This window comes from Lissotriton vulgaris, chromosome 3_1 (genome assembly GCF_964263255.1).
Source record: "Lissotriton vulgaris chromosome 3_1, aLisVul1.2, whole genome shotgun sequence".
In the NCBI taxonomy this organism is placed as follows: domain Eukaryota; kingdom Metazoa; phylum Chordata; class Amphibia; order Caudata; family Salamandridae; genus Lissotriton; species Lissotriton vulgaris.
In genome coordinates, this window is record NC_141689.1 from 2009247715 (window position 1) to 2009273816 (window position 26102).

General features: G+C 44.4%; 1 protein-coding gene across 1 annotated transcript in view; it reads right to left on the reverse strand.

Moving 5' to 3' along the window:
• LOC147728720 (uncharacterized) overlaps positions 1–26102 on the reverse strand; it is a 497345-nt gene that overhangs the window by 229991 nt on the left and 241252 nt on the right. Inside the window, exon 15 of the mRNA XM_086963852.1 lies at positions 14132–14271. Within this exon, the coding sequence (XP_086819978.1) occupies positions 14132–14271 (140 nt within the window). The remainder of the gene's footprint in view (positions 1–14131; positions 14272–26102) is intronic.

Below are 26102 nucleotides of genomic sequence, written 5' to 3' on the forward strand. Positions count from 1 at the left end.
AATAATGAAGTATCAGAAAATATACAACATTACGCCGCAGCCCTTTATTGCTGCATGATTTAGTCAACACTGCAACATAATTTAGTCTTCCAATGCTGAATAATTGCAGAGGCCTCAAAGCAGGCAACGCATGCTAAAAGTGCTTGTGCATGAGGCAGAGACTGTGAAGTTTGCGAACTTAAGGGCATATTTATGGGAATGGTAGTGTAGGGCAGCGTAGCAAGTTACTTTGCTGTGCTGCCCTGCATCACAGGGAAAGGGAAGGAATGCACCGTATTTGTCCAATAAGGTGCATTTATGTCCTTTCTCCCTGTGCTGAAGCCGTTTTGGCAGCCTAGTGCCAACGCAGGCACACTTGGCCCATGGTGCAAGGGTGCCTCCATTGCATGCAGGATTGTTTTGTGCAGGAAGGGGCTCTTTCCTGTACAAAAACAATCCTAAGAGGCTCTTTCCTCTTTCTATGTGGGCTGCAGAGAAATAACAATATTTCTCCTCGTTATGCCTCTCCTCAGGAGGTGCAAGATTTTGACGCAATCCCAATTTTCGAAGTCCTTGTAAATCTGTGAATGCGTCAGAAACCGTGGGAGTTGCGTGGGGAATTTTACTGTTGCAGGAAAACTACTGGGTTTACAAGGAACACTGCAGTAATTTATGTGTTTTTAGGAGTGAGTTATTATGCTGCCCAGTTCTGCTGGTTTTGTTACTGTGGCCTGATTTTGCAGCATTGCTGCAAAAGCGGTCCCCAGTTACAAAACCATTCTCCCATGCAACACCCACCGCAACACCTCCTTTGCGCACCGTAAGGCAACGCAGCAGTTTGTGCTGCATTGTACTACTCCATATTTATGAAGCCATTCAAGACATGCAAAGTGGCTTTGCGTGCCTTTTAAATAATGACTTGGAGCTTTGCGTTGTGCATGTACCCCGTTGCATTGTGCAAGCTTGGTGCAAAGCCCTCATAAACATCCCCCTTAGTCTGGTGTGCATGCAAATCCTGCATTGCCATTCCCCGGTGAGTTGCATTAGTACTGCTAGAACAAAGTCAATGGAGGCACCAATGAGTGAGGCCGACTGGCCTCAAGGGTCCTGTGATCTCATTGGCAAAGTCACTGCTGCTCTAGGGTGAGCTGCTTTTTAGGCCTGCCTGCAAGGCTGGAGGTGAACTTCAGTATGGATTGTGCTGGACAGGCATTCAAGGTACTAAGATACCAGGGCTTCTAAGGTCTAGTTGGGCCTTCTAAGGTCTAGTAGGAGAATGTGCTCCCTCAGGCAAGTTGTCTAGTGGACTAGTCATGAAGGTTGAACCAGGTTCCCCAGTTACAAATTTTCTAGCACTGTCCATAGTGCCACATCCTATCCTCCCGAACACCCTTCTGCCCCACTGAGAGACACTTGCACTGTCTTCAGTTACAACCCAATTCTGCCCCATTATGAACAGCTGGACGTGACTCAATTCAAATTATGCACTGCCTGAAACAAATAACATCCTGGAAAAAGCAAACACTCATAGGGAATGCAAGATTATGTTAAGCATGCGAAATATAAGCAGGAACGACATGTTACCTTAAGGCTTTTACACTCAATGTTCAGAAGTCGTTGAGTACATTTTGTCTCAAACATTGAGGACATGAATACAAGGTTCCTCCTGTACACAGTTGTGCCTTTGTTGCATTCCTGTACAGCAAGGAATGGGTTAAGCACGGCTCAGAAGAGAAAGGGACTCATCAGGAGAACCTGATCTAACTCACAGAAACCCTTCAGGACCTCTCCACATTCATGTCAGCCATCTAGTTGCTCAAACATAGGAATTATGTATTCAAGTGTCCTGCAAAGGACACCTTTTGAACTGGCTAACTCTTCTTCTCACAAAAAACTTGAGAGAGATATTGACAGTAAATGGAAAAGTTAAATTTTAATTCGGGAAGTGAACAAAAAGCAGTAACCCACTGAGCTATGCACATAAATTATTGTCCTTTGATATGCATGGTACACTTTCTCTGCATCAAGCGTATTAATCGCCTGCACTACTTTTGATGAGTCAAAACAGCCATCAGACAAAACTCCCTCTCATCTCTCTCTTTATCGTGGCACTTTTATTGTTGCCCAGAACCTGCTAAATATACAATGAACTTTGCAGTGTTTTTTAAAGTCCTGCACTGCTACAAAATCTGCCCCTATTAACTAAACCGACCCCCTACCCTTCCGGACACCCTGGGAAACGTCTGATGCCCAGTATGACCCAGTTACTGTAAAGCCTTTTTCAATGCACCATTGTAGATATGTATGCTTATTTGATATAAACGTCATGGATCACTGTTAGTGTAAGACACAGATTCTTTCTGAATATCCTTTGAATTGGGTTCCTGCATGAATGATACGCATGAGCAGTTTTGTACAAAGCTTCCTGCACAACTTATCTCCAAAAGAAGGCCTCTGGGTATTCCTCTGAGGCTAGCACATTAATGTTATTGCTAGGGGCTCTCACACAGGACCACTTGCCTTTTTGACCTTCCTGTACATTTCCTGCCTACACTTTATTATGTCTAAAATACTAAATCTTTATGGTAGAGAAGCCATAATACTATCCCAATTTCTACCAGTCATCTCTCACATACAAAGGGACCAACCGTTGACCAAACTAACCTGCAGTTTAGCTATTGATGGCAATTTTGGTTGGCGCTTCACATTTTTTAGGCAAAAGCTGAGAAGTATCGGCAATGGTTAATTTATCTTTATGCATTAAATAATATGAAGTTTATAAATGTTTATAAATGTTTTTCTTATTTCACAGAAACTAGATATTTTGTAGAGGTCCCTATAAAATATGGGTTTAATCATCAATGAATTAATGACACCCACAAACTACAAATCCAGCTTTCCCATTATTTAATTAGAACTTTGGAATATTAAATACATTTCTGCCATCGGTATGGTGCACCTTCTTTGCAGCACACATATTAGCCCTGTCCTTTGCATTAGATGAGTCAAAGCTGCCTCCAATCTATCTCCAACAGGAAGATGAACAATCAGATATATGAGACCGTGCACATTGTCCATGCCTTTCACTCCCCCACCTACCCTCCCATTGTCTGTGCCTTTCACTCCTCCACCTACCCTCCCATTGTCTGTGCCTTTCCCTCCCCCACCTACCCTCCCATTGTCTGTGCCTTTCACTCCCCCACCTACCCTCCCATTGTCTGTGCCTTTCACTCCCCCACCTACCCTCCCATTGTCCATGCCTTTCACTCCCCCACCTACCCTCCCATTGTCCGTGCCTTTCACTCCCCCACCTACCCTCCCATTGTCCATGCCTTTCACTCCCCCACCTACCCTCCCATTGTCTGTGCCTTTCACTCCCCCACATACCCTCCCATTGTCCATGCCTTTCACTCCCCCACCTACCCTCCCATTGTCCGTGCCTTTCACTCCCCCACCTACCCTCCCATTGTCCATGCATTTCACTCCCCCACCTACCCTCTCATTGTCTGTGCCTTTCACTCGCCCTCTCTCCTGTTGTCCCCGTAAATGCAAGACCTATTGCATTCCAAATGCTTGTATTAAAGAGTTTGCGCCCTGTTTACACGTGTCTATGACCTGCTTACAGCGGCAGACACCCAACCAGAGGGATTTGAAGCACGTTCCATGGTCACCAGTTACTTTAATATATACATATTTCTTTGTTACAAAGACACGTGGACATTAAATGGTTTCAAGGTCGTTTGATTTTTTCTTTATGAACTTAAAAATCAACTCTTATTAAGGCGTGTATACTATTGTAAACTTCAATGACTTACACCCTTTTTGAAAAAGTGTGTGTAACTGTGCAAGCACGACTTTATATTTAACTTGGAGCACATTAGAACAGCTGTGTAGAAATTCAGTTCGATAAGAAATTTTCTTTTTTTTTCACAGACCGCAGCGACTTTCAAGTACAAAACAACCATTCAAGTCTTGGCGTCACTTTCACATATGGCGATCTGGGACAGTTTACAGTGCTTAGGGACTATCAACTTTGTCGACTTTAGAATTCTTTATTGCACAAGGTAACATCTTTGAGATTGAAGCGCCAAGCAGCCTGGCTGCTGCATTCTTGCAACAGAGTTTTGTTGTCAGTCTTCTCACCCTGAGGAGGTAACTCTGTGATGTATTGTAGAAAGCACTGTGTGATCTTGTGTAAACATGAAAGAAATGAAAATGTTAAATGCTTTTTAAAAGAGGTACATTTATTTGTTCATTTTCAGTATCCATTTTCCGTTTTGGTATCCTAGTATGTTTGTGGTCTACACACATTCTTGGGAGGGCTTTAAACAAGCATTTGCAATGCAATAGGTCTCGCATTTGCGAGACCTTGAGCTACTGGCATTGTAAAAGGCGAACCTTTTATCTATGCGTTAGTTTTGAAAACATAGAAATAAAATGCATTGTCATTGTCATTTACAATGCCAATAGCTTTAAATTTCACAAATTTCAAATGCTTGTTTTGTAACTCGGGGGCCGATTTTGCAGCACTGCCTCAAAACGTTCCCCAATTACAAAACCAGCCTCCCACCCCTCCATGCTCTCATCCCATGCCTGGCATGGCCAGTCTGACCTTGGTGCCAGGGCCTTGTTGTTTTTTACAGCCTGACCCTGGTTGGGGTCCGAAAGGGGCTCTGGTGCTTGGGGGTCACAGAACTTGTGCTGCTTAGATGCAATATATATATATATATATATATATATATATATATATATATATATATATATATATATATATATATATATATATATATATATATATATATATATATATATATATATATATATATATATATATATATATATATATATATATATTAAAAGGTCAACAGTATGTTTGTAAAAGACCACATCCCGGAACACAGAGCATCCATACATTTTAAATAAATTAACATACGACACATTAAATAAAAAAGTATAAAAAAACAGCTGACTAAGACATTCAACATTTGTAAAAAAAAATGCACCAAGGTACTCTTTCATTTTCCCAACTTACTTGATGTTTATTTACGAGCGAGTCATGGAGTTCAGAGGCAGTCCAGGCTCCTCTTGCAGACCCCAGTGCGGAGAAAAGAGAAGAGCTGTAAAGGAGGGGCTGGGGACCTCTGGGCAGGCATGCAGAACGATTTCCAGGAGAGGCTGGTGGGGCTGGATCAGCTAAGGGCCTCTTCTACAGCAGTCGCCTTCCTCCCAATTTCCAGTTCTGGCTGCTTGGAGAGCAGATTTGCAGCCAGCGAGTGATTCCTCACTGAATCCCTATTCTTCTTTTTCAGGAGGTGGTGTCCGTCAGTCTGGGTGAGCCCAAAAATGAAGGGCACATGAGGTCAAGGGCGGGTCCACCAAAGCTTCCTGATGTGACCATTGTATTAGCCATAGTGAGGGTAGGCAGGTAGCGTCGGCAGTAAATTAGCTGTAAATGACTGCATTATTAGAGCCATTAGACATAGCAGTTTTGTCACTGACTGCCCCTTCAGTGTTGTTTTTCAGGTCCCTGTCCCCAGATACAGAAGAGAAGGGGGAGGAGGTTGTGGGCACTGCAGAGGCCTTCCTCGATATGCATCACACAGGGGACACGGCTGAATGAATAAACTATCATTTTAATATGGACCATTCCTGCAGTCCTGGGATGCTTTTTTAATAAAAAGAAGTAGGGGAACGGACTGTAATAAATGTAAAAATTAGGGGCACGCCGTGCCCTTCCAATCCCGCCCACTACGACCACTGTGTGTGACTGACCAAGGCAGCAATGCCGAAACTCGTTACAGCAGTATGAAATAAAGCATAAAAAGTAAATCATTAATGAGTCGTACTCTGGAATTGGTATCCGAACTTTATCGTACGAATTGGAACTGGAATAAAAAATAAATAAATAAATATATATATCTCGTGAGCAAGGGAGGTGAGCTCCTGAAACGCGTAGAGTATTTTTGCCTGAAACCTGCAATAAATGCGTTTCTTCAGCAAGAAGTTGTTCGTGTGTTTTTGACTGAAAGGAGGAAGTCAGAAATCGATTTCATATATATATATATATATATATATATATATATATATATATATATATATATATATATATATATATATATATATATATATATATATATATATATATATATATATATATATATATATACTGACACACAAAGCTCCAAAGCGGTGCCACACGATCTCAGAGACCCAAACACAACGCGTAGCCAGCAGAGTCCAAGGGTGTTTATTAACACCTACTACATGTTTCGGCTTTCCACGAAGCCTTGATCACATAAGTGCCAAACAGTGCATGCAAGTCTAAATAAAGTTACAATACTTTGACATGGACACAGACAACGGACTAGGAAGGCAATCAAATTCATGGCGGACATCTTGGAACGGTGAAATACCTATACCAGAGATGAAAACAATGTCTAGTCTGTACTCATTGTTGTAATCAAAACGATAAAATTACATTCTAATAATAACTTATCACAATCCTATGAAAAGTGCGGCTTTATATTAACGCGCAAAAGATAGTGTAACTATGTCTGCGTGTACAGCAGAGCGAAGGCAACAGGGAGTGAGGGGGGTGAGAACAATGTCTCCCGAGACGCGGTTAACAAACACAGGGGTAGTGTAAAATGAACATGTCTCCGATTAAAGTCTCTGTCAACGAGCGAACTATTGCCTGCCCTGTCGAATATGTGGAACGTAGCAAGCGCGCATGTGTCTAAAAAGTGCCTGCGCGTGCCCACTGGTCCAGAATTGTGGTTGCCAGGTAAAATACCCTGGGGCTATGGGGTCAGAGCCTCTGGAAAATAATTAAAGGCTGTTTACATACGCTGGTAAGGGTGTGTCCCAGGTGGTATGATGCAAGTTGGCCCCCAGGGACCCCCAGTATGCAAGGGGACTTAATCCCCCAACTTAGAAAAATCTACAGGGCGCGTTAGCACAGTGGTGAAGGTGGGGGCGGGGCTTGAGGTGATGTGAGTGCAAACATGCCCTGAGGCGCGTTTTAAGTTGGGGAATTCATTCCTATTCAATCCAGAGGTCTCCAGTAAGTGCCACGGAGCTGTGTTGCAGAGTGTTGTAAAAAGGGGGCGTGCCCTTTGAACCCCTCTATGCAACACAGCTGCATAGTGCATACTGGAGGTTCCTGGTGGGCTAGTTGGCTCACAGGGGACCTCACGATTGAAGAGGAATTAATTCCCCAATCTAGCTCACTATTATTCCTGAAAAGTAAATTTAACTGTACTTACGAGTAACTTGAATTTCCTTCCATAGGATATCATTGCCTGCTATATAAAATATATATAAATTAAAAAAATATTAAATTAAAAAAAAATACAATTTCAATATTTTTAAAAACATGTTTTTTCAATGTATATTAAAAATATGGAATGTAATTTAAAAAACAAATATCTAAAAATAGATAGTTTAAAATAATGTAGTAAATCAGTATAAAAAAATATAACAATTAATACATTTAAAAATTATTATTGTGTTTCTTATATAGCGCCTGAATCGACCCCCGAAGGGGTATCTCCGCGCTTGCCTTGGGAACCCGTCCTGGCTTTTCCCTGTGAGATAGCCCCTACAGGGCATCCCCAAGGTGAAAGCCAGGCATCCCGCCGCGGTGGGGCCGTTGTGGAGATTAAGCAAGCTTAATGCCCAGAGTTGCAGAGTGTGAACCCATGATTAGGTCAGGCACCGAAGCGAGAATTATCGAGTCCATGGACATTTGAGCTCAAGACCCTGCCGCGTCGGGAATTGAACCCTGGTCCCGGGTCTGACCTCTGCTTCAGGGTCTGCCTGCTCTAACCAGTGAGCCACACTTCTCCATCATTTACAAAACCATTGAAATTCACTGAAAAAACCATAGGTCTCAGCCATGTTATAGTTAAAAATTAGCATTTAAAAAACCTTAGAAATTCACGGAAAAAAACATAGGTTTCAGCCATGTTATAGTTAAAAATTAGCATTTAAAAAACCTTAGAAATTCACTGAAAAAACCATCGGTTTCACACACGTTATAGTTAGGAATTAGCATTTAAAAAACTTTAAAAATTCACTGAAAAAAACATAGGTTTCACACATGTTATAGTTAGCTGGACATTTCACTCATACAAAACCATTGAAATTCTCCCGTTATAGTTAATTCGGCTAACTATAACTCGCGGTCCCGCAATGCACTGCTGATGATGTCACATATTACATCACTCATGACATGGTCAGTGACATCACTCATGACTTCACTGACCCGGCGGACTCTCTCTTGGGAGGTCAGAGCATATGGAGGGACCCAGGGGGGCCTGAGGACTTTCATGAACATTTGGATTCAGCGCGCCAGGGCTCTGCAGCACACTAATTCCACACGGAGTTTTCATCAGAAGTTACCCCCACGCACCACCGGCCCAGGGATGATGGATTCTGGTAGTTGTAGGAATAAGTCACCTACAGCAGGTGAGCGATCGCATGATTGTGGAGGTGTGTCCTGTCAATTACAGGAGGACTGCAGAACTATTTAAAGCAGAGGCGCTGTACCGTTTCCAGAGTAGCAGTGGCGTCTGAGGAAGGCTACGATGCCGTAATATATTATGCCTGTACTGCTGTCCAATTAAAGGATTTTCCTGGAACCCTGTGTGGCCCCTTCCTTCTTTTCGCTGTTTTGGATATATATATATTTTCTGGGGGTTACATCTAGAATCTGGTGGGAGTGCCTTTGTTGAAGCTGGCATCTGAAGAAGGAAATTGCTCTGAAACGTGTCAATGCTGAAGCTTTTTAGCGTAATAAATTCCCTTCACGTATTCCTCGCTGTGTCCCTCCCCGTTCTTTGAGAAATTGAACGTTTGTGGCATAATTTTCGTGCTTGCCCTGAGCACGAGTGAAGAGACCCGCCTTTACATAAAGGACAGAGCCAGCAGGGCAGCTACGGCAAATCTTTCACTGCACCAAGGTATTGGTACGGCCCTGATCCCACTGCATCCTCGTTTGCTGCAAGCCCCGCTGCTCACCGCAGTCCGTGACTTCATGGAGGATTCTTGGGACATTGCATCCTGGTTATTCAGGCCGTCCGCAGCGGGGATTCATGCGGTTGAAGGCGTTGGGGACACGAGAAGGGAAATTTCTTTCGCCAACATCGGGCTGCCCGATACAACAGCAGCGTTCTACAAAACATCCGGTACCCCAGATGAGACACGAGTGGCTGAGCAAAGGAACTTACCTGACTTACAGTGAGAACTGCATGTTGGGACTTGTAGTCAGCCAATGCGCCTACAGGTCCGTTTGTACTCTTTGACCCAGCCCACCTGGATGGCCACCAATGGCGGAACGACTGGGGTTACATCTAGAATCTGGTGGGAGTGCCTTTGTTGAAGTTGGCATCTGAAGAAGGAAATTGCTCCGAAACGAGTCATGCCTGAAGCTTTTTTAGCGTAATAAATTCCCTTCACATATTCCCCGCTACGTTTGTGGCATATATATAAGCAGATCTACTTTAGATGCCAGAACACTTAAAACTTTGGACCGCAGTGGCAGTGGCAATTTACAAGGATGCGCATCTGATGAAAGCTTATTGCTGACACGTGTCATGCCAAACCTTGACCAATAAAGAATTTTGTTTTGAATCCAGCGTGCCCCTCGTCTATCTTATGGAAGAGAGACAGCCTGTGGAAATATATATATATATATATATATATATATATATATATACTTATAGGCAGAAATGGAGCACTGAAAACGCGTGCTCTCTACCGCAATACCACGGGTCATTTAGATGATGCTAGCGTTTGGCTTTGATCTAACTATTACCACTAGCAATCTAATTATGGTGGCAAACAATGCTGAAAATAGTAATAGATAAACCTTAAGGGGACATTTTACTGCTCACAATATAAAACTAGCATTGGCAAGCCAAACAAATCATTTTTTTTTTACAGTTTTTTTTATTGCAAGCATAAGCCACAAAACACGTTGCTAGCTAAACGTCACAATACGCTTACAATAAAAATTTGAACTTTTAAATCAATCTCTATGGTTGTTTTAGTAGTAATGTTTTTCAATAACAAGCCTTTTAGTTGTGCAATGTATTTTATTAATATTTTTATCATTATTGGGGAATTAGTCGAGAATAAATAAAGACCTAACTAAGCAAGCACTCACATAACAGGCAACTACAATGTTTCAATTTCATTTGCACACTATATAACAGCAACTTTAAAAAGTAGACTGAAAAATAAATCACCATTTAACTAGTCACTCGAAGTGCAAGCAAAAAGCAGTTATTCAAAGATAAAAAAAAAGAGCATCACTGTCAATGAAGAGAAGGGTACTATTTTTAAGTGGATGCGAACAATGTGCACAGGCTTTGTGCAGACACTCAAAGGGAAGGTAGCCAATGAGTAAAGTGGGCTGGCCCACTGCTCCATGCTGTATGCTCTTAAGCAAGATGTGAATGATCATTTAACAGACCAATATATGAAGCCCGCTCACCAAAGCACTTTTTATGTATAATATCTTTGATTATTTTCAGAGTAAACAGTCATTTGACGAGACAGCTAAGGATGTTCCAAAAGCCAGATTTATAAAATGAAAAAAGGACTTAGCACTGGCATTAATAATTTGTGCTGGACACCATGCTCTCATTTGCAGTGAAGGCTCTATCTGCACCAATATTAATTTGTCCACCCAATACTTGCCGACAACCAGTGGACATGAAGCTACCACTTTTTTTTTTTACAGAGTTATATATAGCGCAAACTTGACCCCAAGGTATTGGGAATCAGAGCGCTTTACATAGCATCAGTTGAGTTACATGAGGACATATTAATTTTTGTTAGGCACAGAGAGATTTAGTGATTTGCCCAGAATCACAGGATGTTCAGCGTCATTGCCGAGACTCAAACCCAGTCCCCCAGATTTGAGGTCGACTGCCCTAGCCGTTAGGCCAACTCCTCTCCCCAACTGTTGACAAAGAGCTACTACTGCTGCAGGCCCAGGGTAGTGCAGAGCTATTTTGGAGTGTGTTGGGGTACAATCCAATAAGGGGACCCAGCAGCAGTATGGAACCCTAGTATTATCGCACTCGGAGCAGAGTACTTCAACATAATTTGTCTTTACTAGCTGCTAGCATTTTGTGGTAATGTTTACCAATCTGCTGTGGAGGTAATATGTTGTAGACCTTCACGTGGTCTCATAGGCAATGAATTGCTACCAGTGGTGTATGTGGTCAGGAAGGAAGCAGTGAGAACAGAATGTTAACATGACACTCAGAACCATGCGTAATATGTGCATATTCTACTCTGCATTTCTTTAGCCAACCAGCAGTAAAAAGGATCCTGTTGAGGAGCTAAATGTGGCAAGATCATCCGAAAAGATCGCACCAACCAAACAGGAGGAGGCATCGCCATTGTCCATAAGAACACCATCCGCATCACGACCAGTTCCGACGATAACCTCGCTACCATCGAACACCTTCACTTCCAGATCCACACCGACCCCAAAACCACACTCAGAGGCACCCTCATCTACAGACCCCCAGGACCCCGCACATAATTCAGCGAAGACATCGCTGACTTCATCAGCCCTCATGCCCTCCCATCCAAGAACTACATTCTACTGGGAGACCTCAACTTTCACCTGGAAAAGAAAAACGGCAACAACACCACCACCCTCCTGGACAACCTGGCCAATCTCGGACTCAAACAACTTGTTGACACCCCCACCCACCTTGCCGGACACACGCTCGACCCTATCTTCACCTCCAGCAAGCACATCTCCTTCGATCACACCACAGCTCTCCATTAGACGGACCACAGCTGCGTTCACTTCAACTACAAAAAGTCCACGACCCACAACCCCCCACAACCTATTCCCTGAAGAAATTGGAACAAAATCACCACCGACCAACTCTTCACATCGCTTCACCAAAACCCCCGGCCATTTCATCGGACCCTAACCAAGCAGCCACCAACCTCACTCAGTGGATCATCCACAGCGCTGACGAACTAGCACCCTTGAAAAACCATCTAATCAAGCAAGGTAGCAAAAAAGCCCCCTAGTTCAACGATGACCTTAAAAAATCCAAAAAGTTCTGTCGTACTCTCGAGAAAACCTGGAGAAAAAACCCAACCACTGACAACCTAGCCACCTTCAAAAACGCCACCCGCAAACACCATCAACTGATCCGATCCACCAAGAAATCAGCTTTCAGGGATCGACTTGACAACAATGCCCAAAACAGCAAGGAACTATTCAACATCGTCAAAGAATTCACTAACCCCTCCACCGGCACTAACGACATCACTCCCACCCAAGACCTCTGCGACTCTCTAGCCTCGTTCTTCCACAACAAAATCGCCGAAATACATAACAGCTTTGAAAACCAGTCCGAAGGCCAGTCCACTCCACCCACCTCCGAACCAAAACCGCACTCTAACAACCTCTGCTCCTGAAACCCCATCACCACCGAAGACACCATCCGCCTGATGAACTCCATTCACTCAGGATCACCAACCGACCCATGTCCCCACCACATTTTCAACAAAGCAGACTCCATCATCGCACCCCATCTCCGCGATGTCATTAACTGTTCCCTCAACTCCGCTACCTTCACGGAAAACTGGAAACATGCCGAACTCAGCGCCCTTCTGAAGAAACCCACGGCAGACCCAACCGTACTTAAGAACTACCGCCCCATCTCGCTTCTCCCATTCCCTGCCAAAGTCATCGAGAAAGCAGTCAACAGTCAGCTCGCCACCTTCCTCGAATCCAACAAATCCCTCGACCCTTCACAGTCCGGCTTCCGAGCCAAACACAGCACCGAAACCGCCCTCATCGCTGCAACAGACGACATCCGAACACTACTGGACAACGGAGAAACAGTCGCTCTCATCTTACTTGACCTCTCCGCAGCCTTCGACACAGTCTGTCATAGCACCCTCATTCAACGCCTCAGCAACGTCGGAATACAAGGAAAAGCACTGGACTGGATCATCTCGTTCCTCACCGGAAGAACACAGAGAGTCCGCCTCCCCCCTTTCAAATCAGAGGCCACCGAAGTCATCTGCGGCGTACCACAAGGATCATCACTCAGTCCCACCCTCTTCAACATATACATGAGTCCCCTCGCCTCCATCGCACGCCAACACAACCTCAACATCATCTCATACGCAGACGACACCCAGCTGATCCTCTCCCTCACCAAAGACCCAAAAACCGCCAAAACCAACTTACACGAAGGAATGAAAGAAGTAGCCGAGTGGATGAAGATCAGCCTTTTAAAACTAAACTCGGACAAAACAGAAGTCCTCATCCTAGGGCCATCCCCCTCTGCCTGGGACGACTCATGGTGGCCTCCAGCCCTCGGAACCGCAACCATACCTACGGACCATGCACGTAACCTGGGCTTCATCCTGGACTCCTCCCTCTCGATGACCAGACAAGTCAACGCCGTCTCATCATCCTGCTTTAACATCCTACGAATGCTCAAAAAAATCTTCCGTTGGATCCCGACCTAAACAAGAAAGACGGTCACCCACGCACTGGTCACAAGCCGACTTGATTACGGAAACACCCTCTACGCCGGAACCACAGCCAAACTACAGAAAAAACTCCAACGCATCAAAAACGCCTCAGCCTCTATCCTTCTACACCCCCTCCCGACAACTACGATCGTCCAATCAAGCCCTCGCCGCAATTCCGCGCATCCACAAATCCACCATGGGAGGAAGATCCTTCTCCTACTTAGCGGCCAAAACCTGGAACTCTCTCCCCACCCACCTCCGCCTTACACAGAACCACCTCTCCTTCAGAAAGCAACTAAAAACTTGGATGTTCGATAAGTAAAAACACCTCCCTCCCCCAAGCGCCTTGAGACCCTCTGGGTGAGTAGTGCGCTATATAAATTTTGGAACTTGAACTTGAACCATGCGTTAGACTGTCATAATTATTTGCTGACATAATTAAGTGCTGCTGCACAGTACCGGCAAGCACCAGCTCAAATTAAGTGCAGAATGGAGCAAGGTGTCACTTTCGCTACCTCTCACATTTCAGTAAATTCACATCAAATTATTTTTTTTAAAAGTAGAATACTATTTTATTTTCATTTCTATATTTCTCTACAAATGTGACAAAATTGTGGCATACCTGGTGCTACTGGCTTGTCTTTTTCAATAATCTGTTGTAGGCGCCCCACGAGTTGTGAAGCCAGCTGACAGGGATCCTTCAGCAGAACTTTCCTGGACAGCTTGAGAGCTTCAAGTAACAGATTCAGGTCAGCTGTCGGTCTATTATATAAAAAGGGGTGACACAAAGTAGGGATGTCATATGTGTGTAGGCATATGCTGGGCATGAAGAAGAACTGGCTTTAGAGAAGATGCCTACTAGGCAAACTAGTCAAAGCACATACATTAGCTGCCTCCCATAAAGGCCTTGTTGACTGACAGGCTTAATAAAGCACTGCTCCATTAATGAAATACCATACCAACGACTACTTTATGAAATGTCGTGTTTGACACCTCATCTTAAATCATTTACGCCTTAGTACTTATTACATTTGGAGGCAACTGAAATCTGCGACCAGAATAAGATCATGGCATCTGCAAATCCTGATACAACAAAATAAAAACACATGGCCAGGATGGACAGCTGCGCAACATTTTCAGCCCATAGGGACAGAAATCCTAAGAATTTTTAGTTCTGTTGCTCTTTTTGATTTGGTGCTGGTTGGATGAGAAGGTGCTATTCTAAATCTGTGGTGCCCTTAGCAGAGAGGCTCAGGGAAGCGGATTCACAAACATTTAAACTCAACATTGCAAAAAAAATCCCACTTTTGGGCATCATATTGACATTCTAAATAACAGTATAATAACGTAAATATATTCACGTCCGTAGGTGGAACCCTGGACCGGAGAAAAAGAAGGCATGGCCGAATTTCCTCAGTCAAATTTGTAGGGGCAGAGTAAACACATTATAATTAATATAATCAGCAGTTGTAGACATGTAATCCCGTAGAAGGAACTTGTAACTGGAGAAAAAGCAGGTATGGCAGAATTTTCACAGCCAAATTTGTAGAGGTACAACATAAAAAGGTGTTCTACTGAGTGAGTCAGTGGAGAAACGCAACTCAACATAATTTGGGAAGAGTCACAAAACCTCCCAATAATTTTCCAGCCCACTTGTATACCAACTATGCCCCGAAAAGGCTGTACTAAGTATGCCCAGAAGTGATGCAAAAGTGTTCCAAACACCCATTCCATAAAGATGTAATGTTAGGGCTTTTGAGAAAGAAAAATAAGTTTGATTGGTTAATGCGCATTTTCGCTTCATTCTTCCAAGGGGATTGTCTGCCAGGCAGCAGGATTAAGATTGAAAATCTATGATACACGGATTTACTCCTGAAAATGTCTGATTTTTTTTTTAAATCATAGACGTAAATCTACAATGAGTAGAAAATGGTCCAACAGCTTCTTGAACAACGTATGTGGAATTTTAATTAGGCATTTAAAGTGGACATTTAGCAACATGTCAACTAATTCAAGTAAATACTTGTCCGCCCGTCATCCTAGTGAGGAATGGGACCGCCCGCCATAAGGGCGGGGGTCCGATGGGGGGTATTAGGATGTGCCCGCCACAGTGGCGGGCACATCCTGCATTTTTAGCATTGGTGCGGGCGGTGCTCTCAGCACCGCCCGCCACAATGCTAAAAATGCATTACAAAATAACTAAATGATTGCCAATACTGCGAACTCTATTTTGTCTAAATGGCCAACCACTAATTGACACCAAACAAAGAGTGGAAGACTTCTTTTTCTGTCTGAATTAATCAACTTAGGATTCTTGTTTATTCAACGTCATCTTATTCATTCAAATTTTTGTTACTTTTCAAATGTTTTCAAAATTGCAACAATAAAAATATACATATATATATACAATACAATTTACATCAATATACAGTACATTCACAGGCACGCCCACTCTCAAATTTTGTCTCACTCCCAGTCACTCCCACTCCATACATTCACCGCAAAACAACAATTTGAAAAGTAACAAAAATTTGAATGTAAAAGATGATGTTGAATAAACAAGAATCCTAAATGGATTCATTCAGACGGAAAAAGAAGTCTTCCACTCTTTGTTTGGTGTCAATTAGTGGTTGGCCATTTAGACAAAATAGAGTTCGCAGTATTGGCAATCTTAGTTATTTGGTTCATGTAGGCTTGGCCTTGCTGTTGGGAGCCTAGACCCAGTGGTGTTGCTTAAAAATGCATTACAGCATTTGCATAAACAAAGCGGCAGGCACCGCGTGGTGCCCGCAGCTTTGTTTATGCAAATGAAGGGGAGTACCACAGGTACCCCCCGTGTGCACCCCGCACCTCTCCTTCACTCTGGGGGCCCGCAGGGGGCCCCCAGAGTGAAGACCGCATGCCTTTCCGTGGCAGCATCGCCGCCACGGAAAGGCATCCGATTTGGCCCATCCTAATATGGCTGGCGGTGTCTATTAGACACCGCCACCATATTAATCCTTTTCCGCCCCGGCCGCAAGGCGACCGGGGCAGAAAAGCGCCGGACGGTCTTTCCGTCCGCTGCAGTCCCCCCGCCATTCTAATATGGCGGGGGGGGGGGGAATTCAGGACAGGATGTCGGGCGGATTGCCACCGCCAGGCCGGCGGTGGCTACCGCCAGCCTGGCGGGGGTAATCCGCCCGACATCCTAATGGGCCCCTGAATATTTGAACCAATAGTCTTCTTCTGTATTTATAATAGAAAACATTGATAAGAAGACCACAGTTAGAAGAAGGAAAAGGAATAGAAGTAAGTCGACACTGTCCAATATATAAAAGAAAGTGATGCTGAAGCTTGCAATGCTTACTATGGATAAAACAAAAGGCCTAGAATGAGAGTTACAACAAATTGAGGTAGTTTAGAGACATTGTATCTATGTATCTACCAGTTCAGCTGTTTACGTAAAAACTTCAAATCTCATCAAAGCTAACTTATCCGTGGATTATTCAGAGGTTAATTAATTGAGTAAATTTAAATTGGTAATAAAACTATATGGTATTTACAGTGATTCGGGGAGTGGGAGAATACTATATAACACAAGTTATCGTTATTATCATATGCCTGTGTTTGGAATTGGATGTTAGGTGGCTGTGTGAATTCACTATGGAAAATTCAACCCTGTTGTCTTTGTCAATGCTTGTGGATTAGCTGACCATATCTAGTGTCCTCGGGGTACAGAGATTTAGTCCATTAGTTTGCGTATCTGGTGCACGTAGATTACGGAGCTCCTGCTAGTCTTACACTAACACCACACACAGAGCAGCGGGCTGGCCAGAACCCCACTGACATCCAGTGGAACCACTCACTTGGAGGTTGCTTCACTACACTACACACTCATACACAAATGACGGGTCTAATGCTTCCAACAGTCATAGCGACTGATAATTGCTCAAAACGCATTCCAGTCCATTGTTTTTCTGTTCACTAATTCACTCAAGAGACCAGCCATAGGCAAATAAGAGTTGGCCCTGCACTTATAGAAACAATCCAACCTGAAGTTACGGGACAAATCCGAGTTTAATTGAAGAAATGTAGTCATGATCACAGCTGAATGTTGTAAATGTAAAAATGTAAATTGATACTTGTATAGCACACTACTCACCCGCAAGGGTCTCAAGGCACTTGTACAAATACCACTGTAGAACCCATCCTGGCTTTCCCTGTGAGGCGTCCACTCCTGGGCACCCCTAAGGTGGAGGCCAGGCATCCTTAGCATTGTGGGGGCCGTTGTGGAGATTAAGCAAGCTATTGCCCAGAGTTGCAGAGTGGGACTCCATGATTGGAATAGGCACCGAGGCGAGAATTATCAGGTCCGTGGAATTTTTGAGCCCAAGACCCACCAAGGTGGGGAATTGAACCCTGGTCCCGGGCTAGACCTCTGCATCAGGGTCTGCCACTCTAATCATTGAGCCACACTTCTCCACAATGTTGTGCTGTATGAAGACACTAAGTAGGGCAAAGTTAGATGAATCTTTATTCTCGACAGCTCTCCACTCCAGCTATCACCCAATTGGCTGACATCACAAGGGTAGCATGTAACCTGTCATGGTTTCCAGAACAATCACAGTGGCCCTTAAATGACAACCAGGAGTCTGTCCCTCAAGAGTAAGAAAAAAGCAAATTAGAGTCCTGATCACTTCTTCTGTTGCTGGTGAAAGGGATGTCCACCATGTTTTGACAGAGCATTCCATCTGCCAAGTTTTAAATTAGGGCTAAAGTTCTATAAGTCTTGGCCTGCGAGAGGGGATGGAGCAGTTACACCAGAATCTAAATGGATGCAAAATTGAAGGGCAGGTTGTTTCAACGGCAACCACATTTGAAGCACAATATATGTGATTATTTAATTTATAAAATAATGCTGCAGCTCCATACAAAAAAAGTGGAGTGAATTTTGGATTTGAAGCTAATCAATAGCTCGCCTGTTAAGTATTCTGTTTGAGGTTAGTATTTTTCATATGTAGCATTTCCTGTGATTGGTCTTAACTTTAACCAATGCATATGTGCGGAGCTGCACAATCAGATATAACAGGCTACTCCCAATTTCCCAATCTGATATTTTCCTCCAATTGTTTAATTATTTATAGATACAACCCGAAGTGATCGGGTCACATTATAGAACTTCCACTTCAGTTGTAAATTTTTCAATAATACTGATCTATGCTAATGATTGTTAATTGGTGTGCTGTCTCTAAAGAACCCCCTGAGAGGTTAACCACTCAGATCTTTTAGGAAGATGTCCTTGTGATGGGCAGTTCGGATGCCCCGACTTTCCACTCCACTTTCCCTCAGGTAGTGTCCCATGGATAGTCGGCTTACCTTAACATACATACTCTGCCTCTTCCCTTGTCATATGCACAAGTTCTGTTTCTATATGCCTCTGACGATAGGGAGCTTCTGCATGCAGCTCTCTCTGCCTCCTGAGGCATGAAGCGTCCAAGTGACACATGGCTGGGCCACTAAGGGGTTGTTGCAGCTCTCTCCTCCTGCTCCCAACTTTAGACACCTGGGGCCGTATTACACAAAAAGCGCATTTTGATTGTTTGCACCGGGCGCAAACAAACGCTCGTGTGAGTGGTAGGCAGAGGGCTTCTGCCATTTCAGGTGACCCCCCTTAAAGAAGGAAGAAAAAAAGATTGAAACAAGAAAGAGAAATATACTCCAGGGGCACTAAAAGAAGCAGAGAAAGACTGCAAGGATGAAGGGAGGAACTAAGAGACATTGGAGAAAAGAACTAAAGAAAGAGAAAACCTGTATACAAATGAATATGTATACACAAATATAAATATATAAATGTAACACTTATCTTTGAAGTTGTGATGTCAAGGTAAATATGATGTAGTGACTCTATATGCAGTGGCTACAATGTAATGATTCCTGATGTACTTATCTTCAATGCAATGACCACCATTTCTCGAAAGAAAGTTGAAAGGGTAAGTCCCAGCACTCGTGAAAATAGTAGGGCTTGTTAGGCACACCAGAAAACTACAGGAATATGACATTGATGTCCCGTCTAAATCACCGGATTTTAGACATTTTATATCAAAATCGTGCTGAAAAAGTCTCTCTTTAGTCTGTTATTCTTTTCAAATTTGCACCAGGTAGAACCATCCCCTCTCCACCCTATGCTTCTTGAACAGCCTCAAATGTGGCTAGGCTTAGTCACTCACTTAAATTCCAGGAAGCTATTAACACTCCTCCACTTTAAAACTCCACCTGCCGAAACTGTAAAAAACAAATGTAATTGTATTATTCCCCTATCCTGACCTGAACATCTTGTAAAAGGGAGGTATTACTACACCTGAGAAATACCAAATCTTGCAGAATTAGTATTGGCTTTAAAATGCTGGGCCACTTGGAACGAGGGCTTAATTTAGATGAATAGATTGAAGAAACAGGCATGGGCAGTCTGGCCAGCAAGGCAAGCTGGCAATCCCCCTGGATGCTGCAGCCTTAGGAGGCCGGTTTTGACACTTGGAGGCCAGTTTCAGCCTTCAAGAGTGGTGGTGCACGTTACGCTATCTGGCGGCAACTTGAAACCACTGCCCTGGTTCTAGTGCGCATTAGCATGTCTGCATGTGTGGCCTGAATTTATAATTTTTGCCAGGGCTAGTTGAAGTTCTCAACCCAACCCTGGAAACAGGTGGCCTCATGTACAAAGATTCCATTTAAGGAATCGAAAAATGTAGAAATTAATGAATCGTAATTTGCAGTTTCTTAGATGGAATGTACAAAATGGATTACTTAGAAGGGGTCGTAATTTGCACGCCGACTTCTAACGAATCTATATGCATTAATAGGTTGGTTCTCAAAATACCGATTCGTAGTGGGTCCTAATTTAATCTATCATATTAATATGCATGAGGTAGGTCGTACATTGTGACCCACTATGATTGGCTACATTCTCATCACCACCTTCTGAATCGTTTTTGGCCACTATAGGTGTGGCAGGGTATACTCAGACATGAGTCCCTTTCTCACTGCTCCATCAGGATTCAAGCAAGCCGGGCCGAAGACGGCTGAAATGCAAGAAACCGGTCCCCGGTAGCTTGTCTCCTTTCTGGTGAAGAATTTGCTTGGTAGTTTAGTCTGCCCTGTTCCCATGATGCACTGGGCCAGGGACAGACTGATTTGCATATAGCCAGGTTCTGAGCTGGGATGGGGCAGTGAGATAAATAACGGTGATGGATCAAGCCCTGATCTTTGGACTGGGTAAGAGTGGTCTGCTCAATTCAGACACTCTGTTCATCACCACCCCCTTTTCTGAATCGTTTTTGGCCACTATAGGTGTGGCAGGGTATACTCAGACATGAGTCCCTTTCTCACTGCTCCATCAGGATTCAAGCAAGCCGGGCCGAAGACGGCTGAAATGCCAGAAACCGGTCCCCGGTAGCTTGTCTCCTTTCTGGTGAAGAATTGGCTTGGTAGTTTAGTCTGCCCTGTTCCCATGATGCACTGGGCCAGGGACAGACTGATTTGCATATAGCCAGGTTCTGAGCTGGGATGGGGCAGTGAGATAAATAACGGTGATGGATCAAGCCCTGATCTTTGGACTGGGTAAGAGTGGTCTGCTCAATTCAGACACTCTGTTCATCACCACCCCCTTTTCTGAATCGTTTTTGGCCACTATAGGTGTGGCAGGGTATACTCAGACATGAGTCCCTTTCTCACTGCTCCATCAGGATACAAGCAAGCTGGGCCGAAGACGGCTGAAATGCCAGAAACCGGTCCCCAGTAGCTTGTCTCCTTTCTGGTGAAGAATTGGCTTGGTAGTTTAGTCTGCCCTGTTCCCATGATGCACTGGGCCAGGGACAGACTGATTTGCATATAGCCAGGTTCTGAGCTGGGATGGGGCAGTGAGATAAATAACGGTGATGGATCAAGCCCTGATCTTTGGACTGGGTAAGAGTGGTCTGCTCAATTCAGACACTCTGTTCATCACCACCCCACCCTGCCCCCCCACCCCCCTTTTCTGAATGGCTACATTCTCAGGCATGGTGGCCTGCTGGGGTCAGCAGGCTATCATGTCTGTGAATGCTTTCAAATACAGCAACTTTTCTTTGTAATGCAGCTCGTTTTCTGTAAAGGAAAATGGGATCTGTTTAAAAAAACAAATGACACAAATCTTTTTTTTTGAGCAAGAGGTGGTCATTGACCTCTGCCTGTTCATAAAAAAAGCTTTTGTGAACATTCACAAAGGTAAAGGGGCCCCTTAGGCACCCCTTACCATTTTCAAATGGCTTACCACTTCCTTTGGGGAGGTGGTGACATATTAAAGTTTTGCGATCAGATTTTGGTCGCAAAACGTTAATACATAGCTTAAAGATTCGGTATCTGGAAAGGACGTCCTTAACACACGGCTTCCAAATACCGAATGTTTATTTATTCCCGAACCCAATTAACAATTCAGTAAGATTCAGTAATCTGTTGCTGAATCGCTAATTGTGTTTGGAGAACTAAAAATACATTTTGCAGTTGGAAAGGCTGTGTCTGATTTTACCAATTGGAGGCTTACCGATCGTAAAATAGCTTCATACATGAGGACAAGGGTCTTTCAATTTTTATAGATGTTAATAATTCAGAAAAACACAAAGCGCTAGAAGGGGACAGCAAACTACCAGGCAAGAAACTACAGCCATCTGGAAAGAGTTATTTAAGGGCAATTGTCGAATTTGGAAACGAAAGAGGGTTATTAGAATGTATATGTTCCCAATGCTATGTGTTGACCTTGTTTGGGATGCTGTGCCTAGGCAGACCTCCGGCTCATGCGCTCATTCAGTCACCAGTACAAGTAACCGGGGGCAGGACTCAGCAAATGGTGGTCAGGGTTGTCTACTCTTTCAACAAACGACCTAAATCTAAACTCCTGCTGGTATAAAAAGGTACTGCACCCCTCCTAAAGGTTTCTACATTTTCGAAATTATTATAAGGGAATCTTCACATGAATAACTAAGACCAGCTAGAAAAGAGGTTGTTAAGAATAAACGAATTCCTCAAAGTTTTTTTTAAAGTCTCAGAGATTACAATGGCAGGGTCGCAGGAGATGCGTGTTATGCATGTTTAATGTGAACAGGAGACGGCGTGTGACTTCTGTTAAAGTCTACAATACTATTTTGGAACTCCATGTTTTCTCTCATATATTAATGCTTCACAACTATCTCAAGAAGCAAATCTAAACTCGGCATCATAGCTGTCCTATGGAAGTTTGGCTCAGACCTGCTCTAAATGAACAATTACACTTTCTGCCCTCTGTCACAGTTCAAGTTCTGAGACTTCAGCTGAGGGAGAGAACATGGGAGGGAGAGAGAGACACAGCAAAAGAAACAGAGAAAGAGAGAGAGAGAGAAAGAGGCATGCTTACATTTTGTAATTACCCAGGAGAAATGTTAATGTTAATATTAATGTTAATTGTTATTTGAAAAGCGCGTTATCACTGCCAGGTCTCTAAGCGCTGTGAGAGAGCCCTGCCTTAGCCCGGGTAGAGAAGGTATAAATTAAAATGTACCCCACGCCTACGAAAAAAGTACTGTCCTAAGCTTCTTCCTAAAGGGAAGCAGAGAATGTTACTTATATACATTCTCTGGCAGCTTGTTCCAGATTTGGGGAATGCAGGTAGAAAAAGCTCTTCCTCCGATGGAGGACAGGCAAAAGCAAGGGCAGGCCAACAGGCTGGCCTCTGATGACCGTAACGTTGTACTCGGATTGTATTTGACTAGGCTGTCTTTAATATACCTCGGGGCTTGGCCATAGATGGCTTTATGTGCAATGCAGAGGCCTTTAAACTTTGTTCTATGCCTGATCGGAAGCAAGTGTAGCTGGCGTAAAAAGGGGGTGGCATGAGTTTGTCTGGGCACTCTCAAGATTAGTTTGACGGCATCATTCATGATAACCTGTAATCTGGCCAGCAGTTTTCCCGGGAGGCCGATGTACAGGGAGTTGCCATAATCTAATCTCGAAAGAATCAAGGCTGATACAGCCAGTCTGAGTGTGTCAAAGGTGAGAAGGGGGCGAGTTTATGTAGCTGTCTCAGCAAGCCGACACATGTGCCCACTATTGCTGATACCTGCTGGGTCATGGACAGCTTGACATAGATTTTGGTACCCAAGCTTTTTACGGCCAAGGCTGGCACTGGATATTTGCCTAGTTCTTGTGGCCAGAAGAGATTGGCGGGGATTGACAGGGGTTGGCGTCAGTATTGATGACCAAAACCTCTGTCTTATCTGGGTTAATTTTGAGGGAATTGGTTGTCATCCAATTGACCGTGAATTTTAGAATATTTTGGACTCTTGAATGGGCAGTCGGGGAGTTGTCTATCTGAATGATAATTTGGGTGTCATCAGCATAGTTGTAAAGGGGTTGGAGATAGGCATTGAAGAGGAGGGGTGACAGTGCCGAGCCCTGTGGTACCCCACAGGGGAGTGTACCTGGGTTGGACACATAGTCAGTCAGCTGTACTCTCTGGGAGCGGCCCTTCAGGAAGGATGTAAGCCATGCCAGGGCCGTATCCTGGATGCGCAGATTTGAGATCCGCGACAAAAGTTGATCATAATTGACCGTGTCAATTGCTGCGGATAGGTCCAGCAGGATCAGGGCACACGTTTTTTTAAAATCTGCCCTCAGTCTTAGCTCATCTAGTACCGACAGCATAACAAATTCCATGATATGGTGGGCCCTAAACCCCGCCTGGTTAAATTGTAAGAGGTGATTGTCCTCAAGATGATGTGACAATGAGTGTAGTACATGCTGTTCCAGTACTTTTGCAAGGAATGGGAGTTGGGAAATTGGCCGGAAATCAGCTCCAGATTTTTTTAGGAGCGGAATGACACGTGCCTCCTTGAAGTTGTTAGGGACATACCCTGCTTCGAGGGATTGGTTGAGGAGTGATAGAATCTCTGCTTTAATCCCGGGAAAAGGCATCTTAAAAATCCTTGGTGGGCAGGGATCAGCAGGCGACCCTGATTTTGTGGAATTTTAGTTTGCGAACTGAACATCATCTGCGCCATCTTGTCCATTCCTCAGACTCATGTACAAATATGCACGGCAGCCATTTTAGGTACCATGGTCTCCCTGTTCACGATCGATCGCCAGCGCACTCCCCTGACCCTGCAAGCATCCCCCGCGCACCCTGGCTGCCCCCGCTCTCACATGCACAAGTCATAAAACCTCTCCTTCTGCGTGACTCTGCCCCTGGGAATCACACCCCGCGCCTGACCAACACCTCCCTTCCTTTCATGAATACCCCTCTATTGATAAACCCCTTCCTCTACATCAATTGTCCACACGGAACCATTCCTTGCATGAATACCCCTCCTTTGATGACCCCTTCCTTTGAGCCCGATTGTTTGCACGGATCCCCGGTCATCACCTAGCCTGAGGATACAGTTTATTACCCCTTACTGTATGGAATCGCCCCTCTTCAAAGGAGCTACGATTGATCCTGGCCACCCACCCTCCCCCCCCCCCTGAGATCCGATCAGGCGCACACATTCTAAGAATCGGCGGACCGTCCGGCTGTGTAATAACCATCTCCTATTGTATAGGGGGTGGGGACCTCTACTGTGGAAATGTTTGGGAATGGGTCTGAAGCGGGGATTCCGGGGATGTCTTTTCCATACTTCAAAGTGTCTTTATTGTAATAAAGAATGGTCACATGCCATAAACCAGGGTATAAGAGGCCAGACCTCAGAGAGGCTGTTAGAGCACCTTGAAACGATACCTCGTTGTCCAATCTGATGTGTTCTGCTCCGTCGGAATAAAACTTTGTTTCCTGTCTTCCTGTCTCCAGCGCCTGCCTCTTTGTTTGATAACCCTTGCATGGTATTAGAGGCGTTTAACGCCGGGCAAATACTTGAGAGACATCGACCCAACCGCCTGACCATTTTTCACTTTCCTCAATTGGCGTCCCAAGCGTGGGGCCCATCAGCGACACGTGGATCCAGTGGGAGAGGTCCCGACGACAGAGTGAACGACTGCAACGATCGGAAGTGCACCTGCCCGATAGACCCTCGTCTGGCAGCCGGTCATCCGAACTTCACTGGTTCCGAGCAGACCTCTCTCGAGTGATCTACGGTCCTGACTGGGAACCATCAGGAGTGCCGCAGTAACAACAGAGAGTAGAGGACGATCGGGCGCTGGAAACGGAAGACGAGAAACTGTCCATGCGGTCCGGGTAAGGTCGTGAAACACGACAAATTGCGAATTGATTGATTGTTTAATTGATTGAAATACTAGTATTTACTTTGTCGCTCTTTGAGACATTCGCTGCCTGCAAACGGGGAGGAATAGGAATATTCTGTCTCCCTTTGCAGATAGTGAAGGGTAGGTAACGTGGACTTTTGTCCCCCGTTGTAACCCGTCGTGCCTATCTCTTCTCCCCACTGATTGATTGTTGGATTCGTTTGGTTCTCGGGTTCGTTAGACTCGATACCTGAGATACTCGGTTGCTCCTTGAGACATTAGCTGCCTGCAAACGGGGAGGAATAGGAATATTCTGTCTCCCTTTGCACACAGTGAAGGATAGGCAACGCGGACCTTTGTCCCCCGTTGTAATCTGTCGT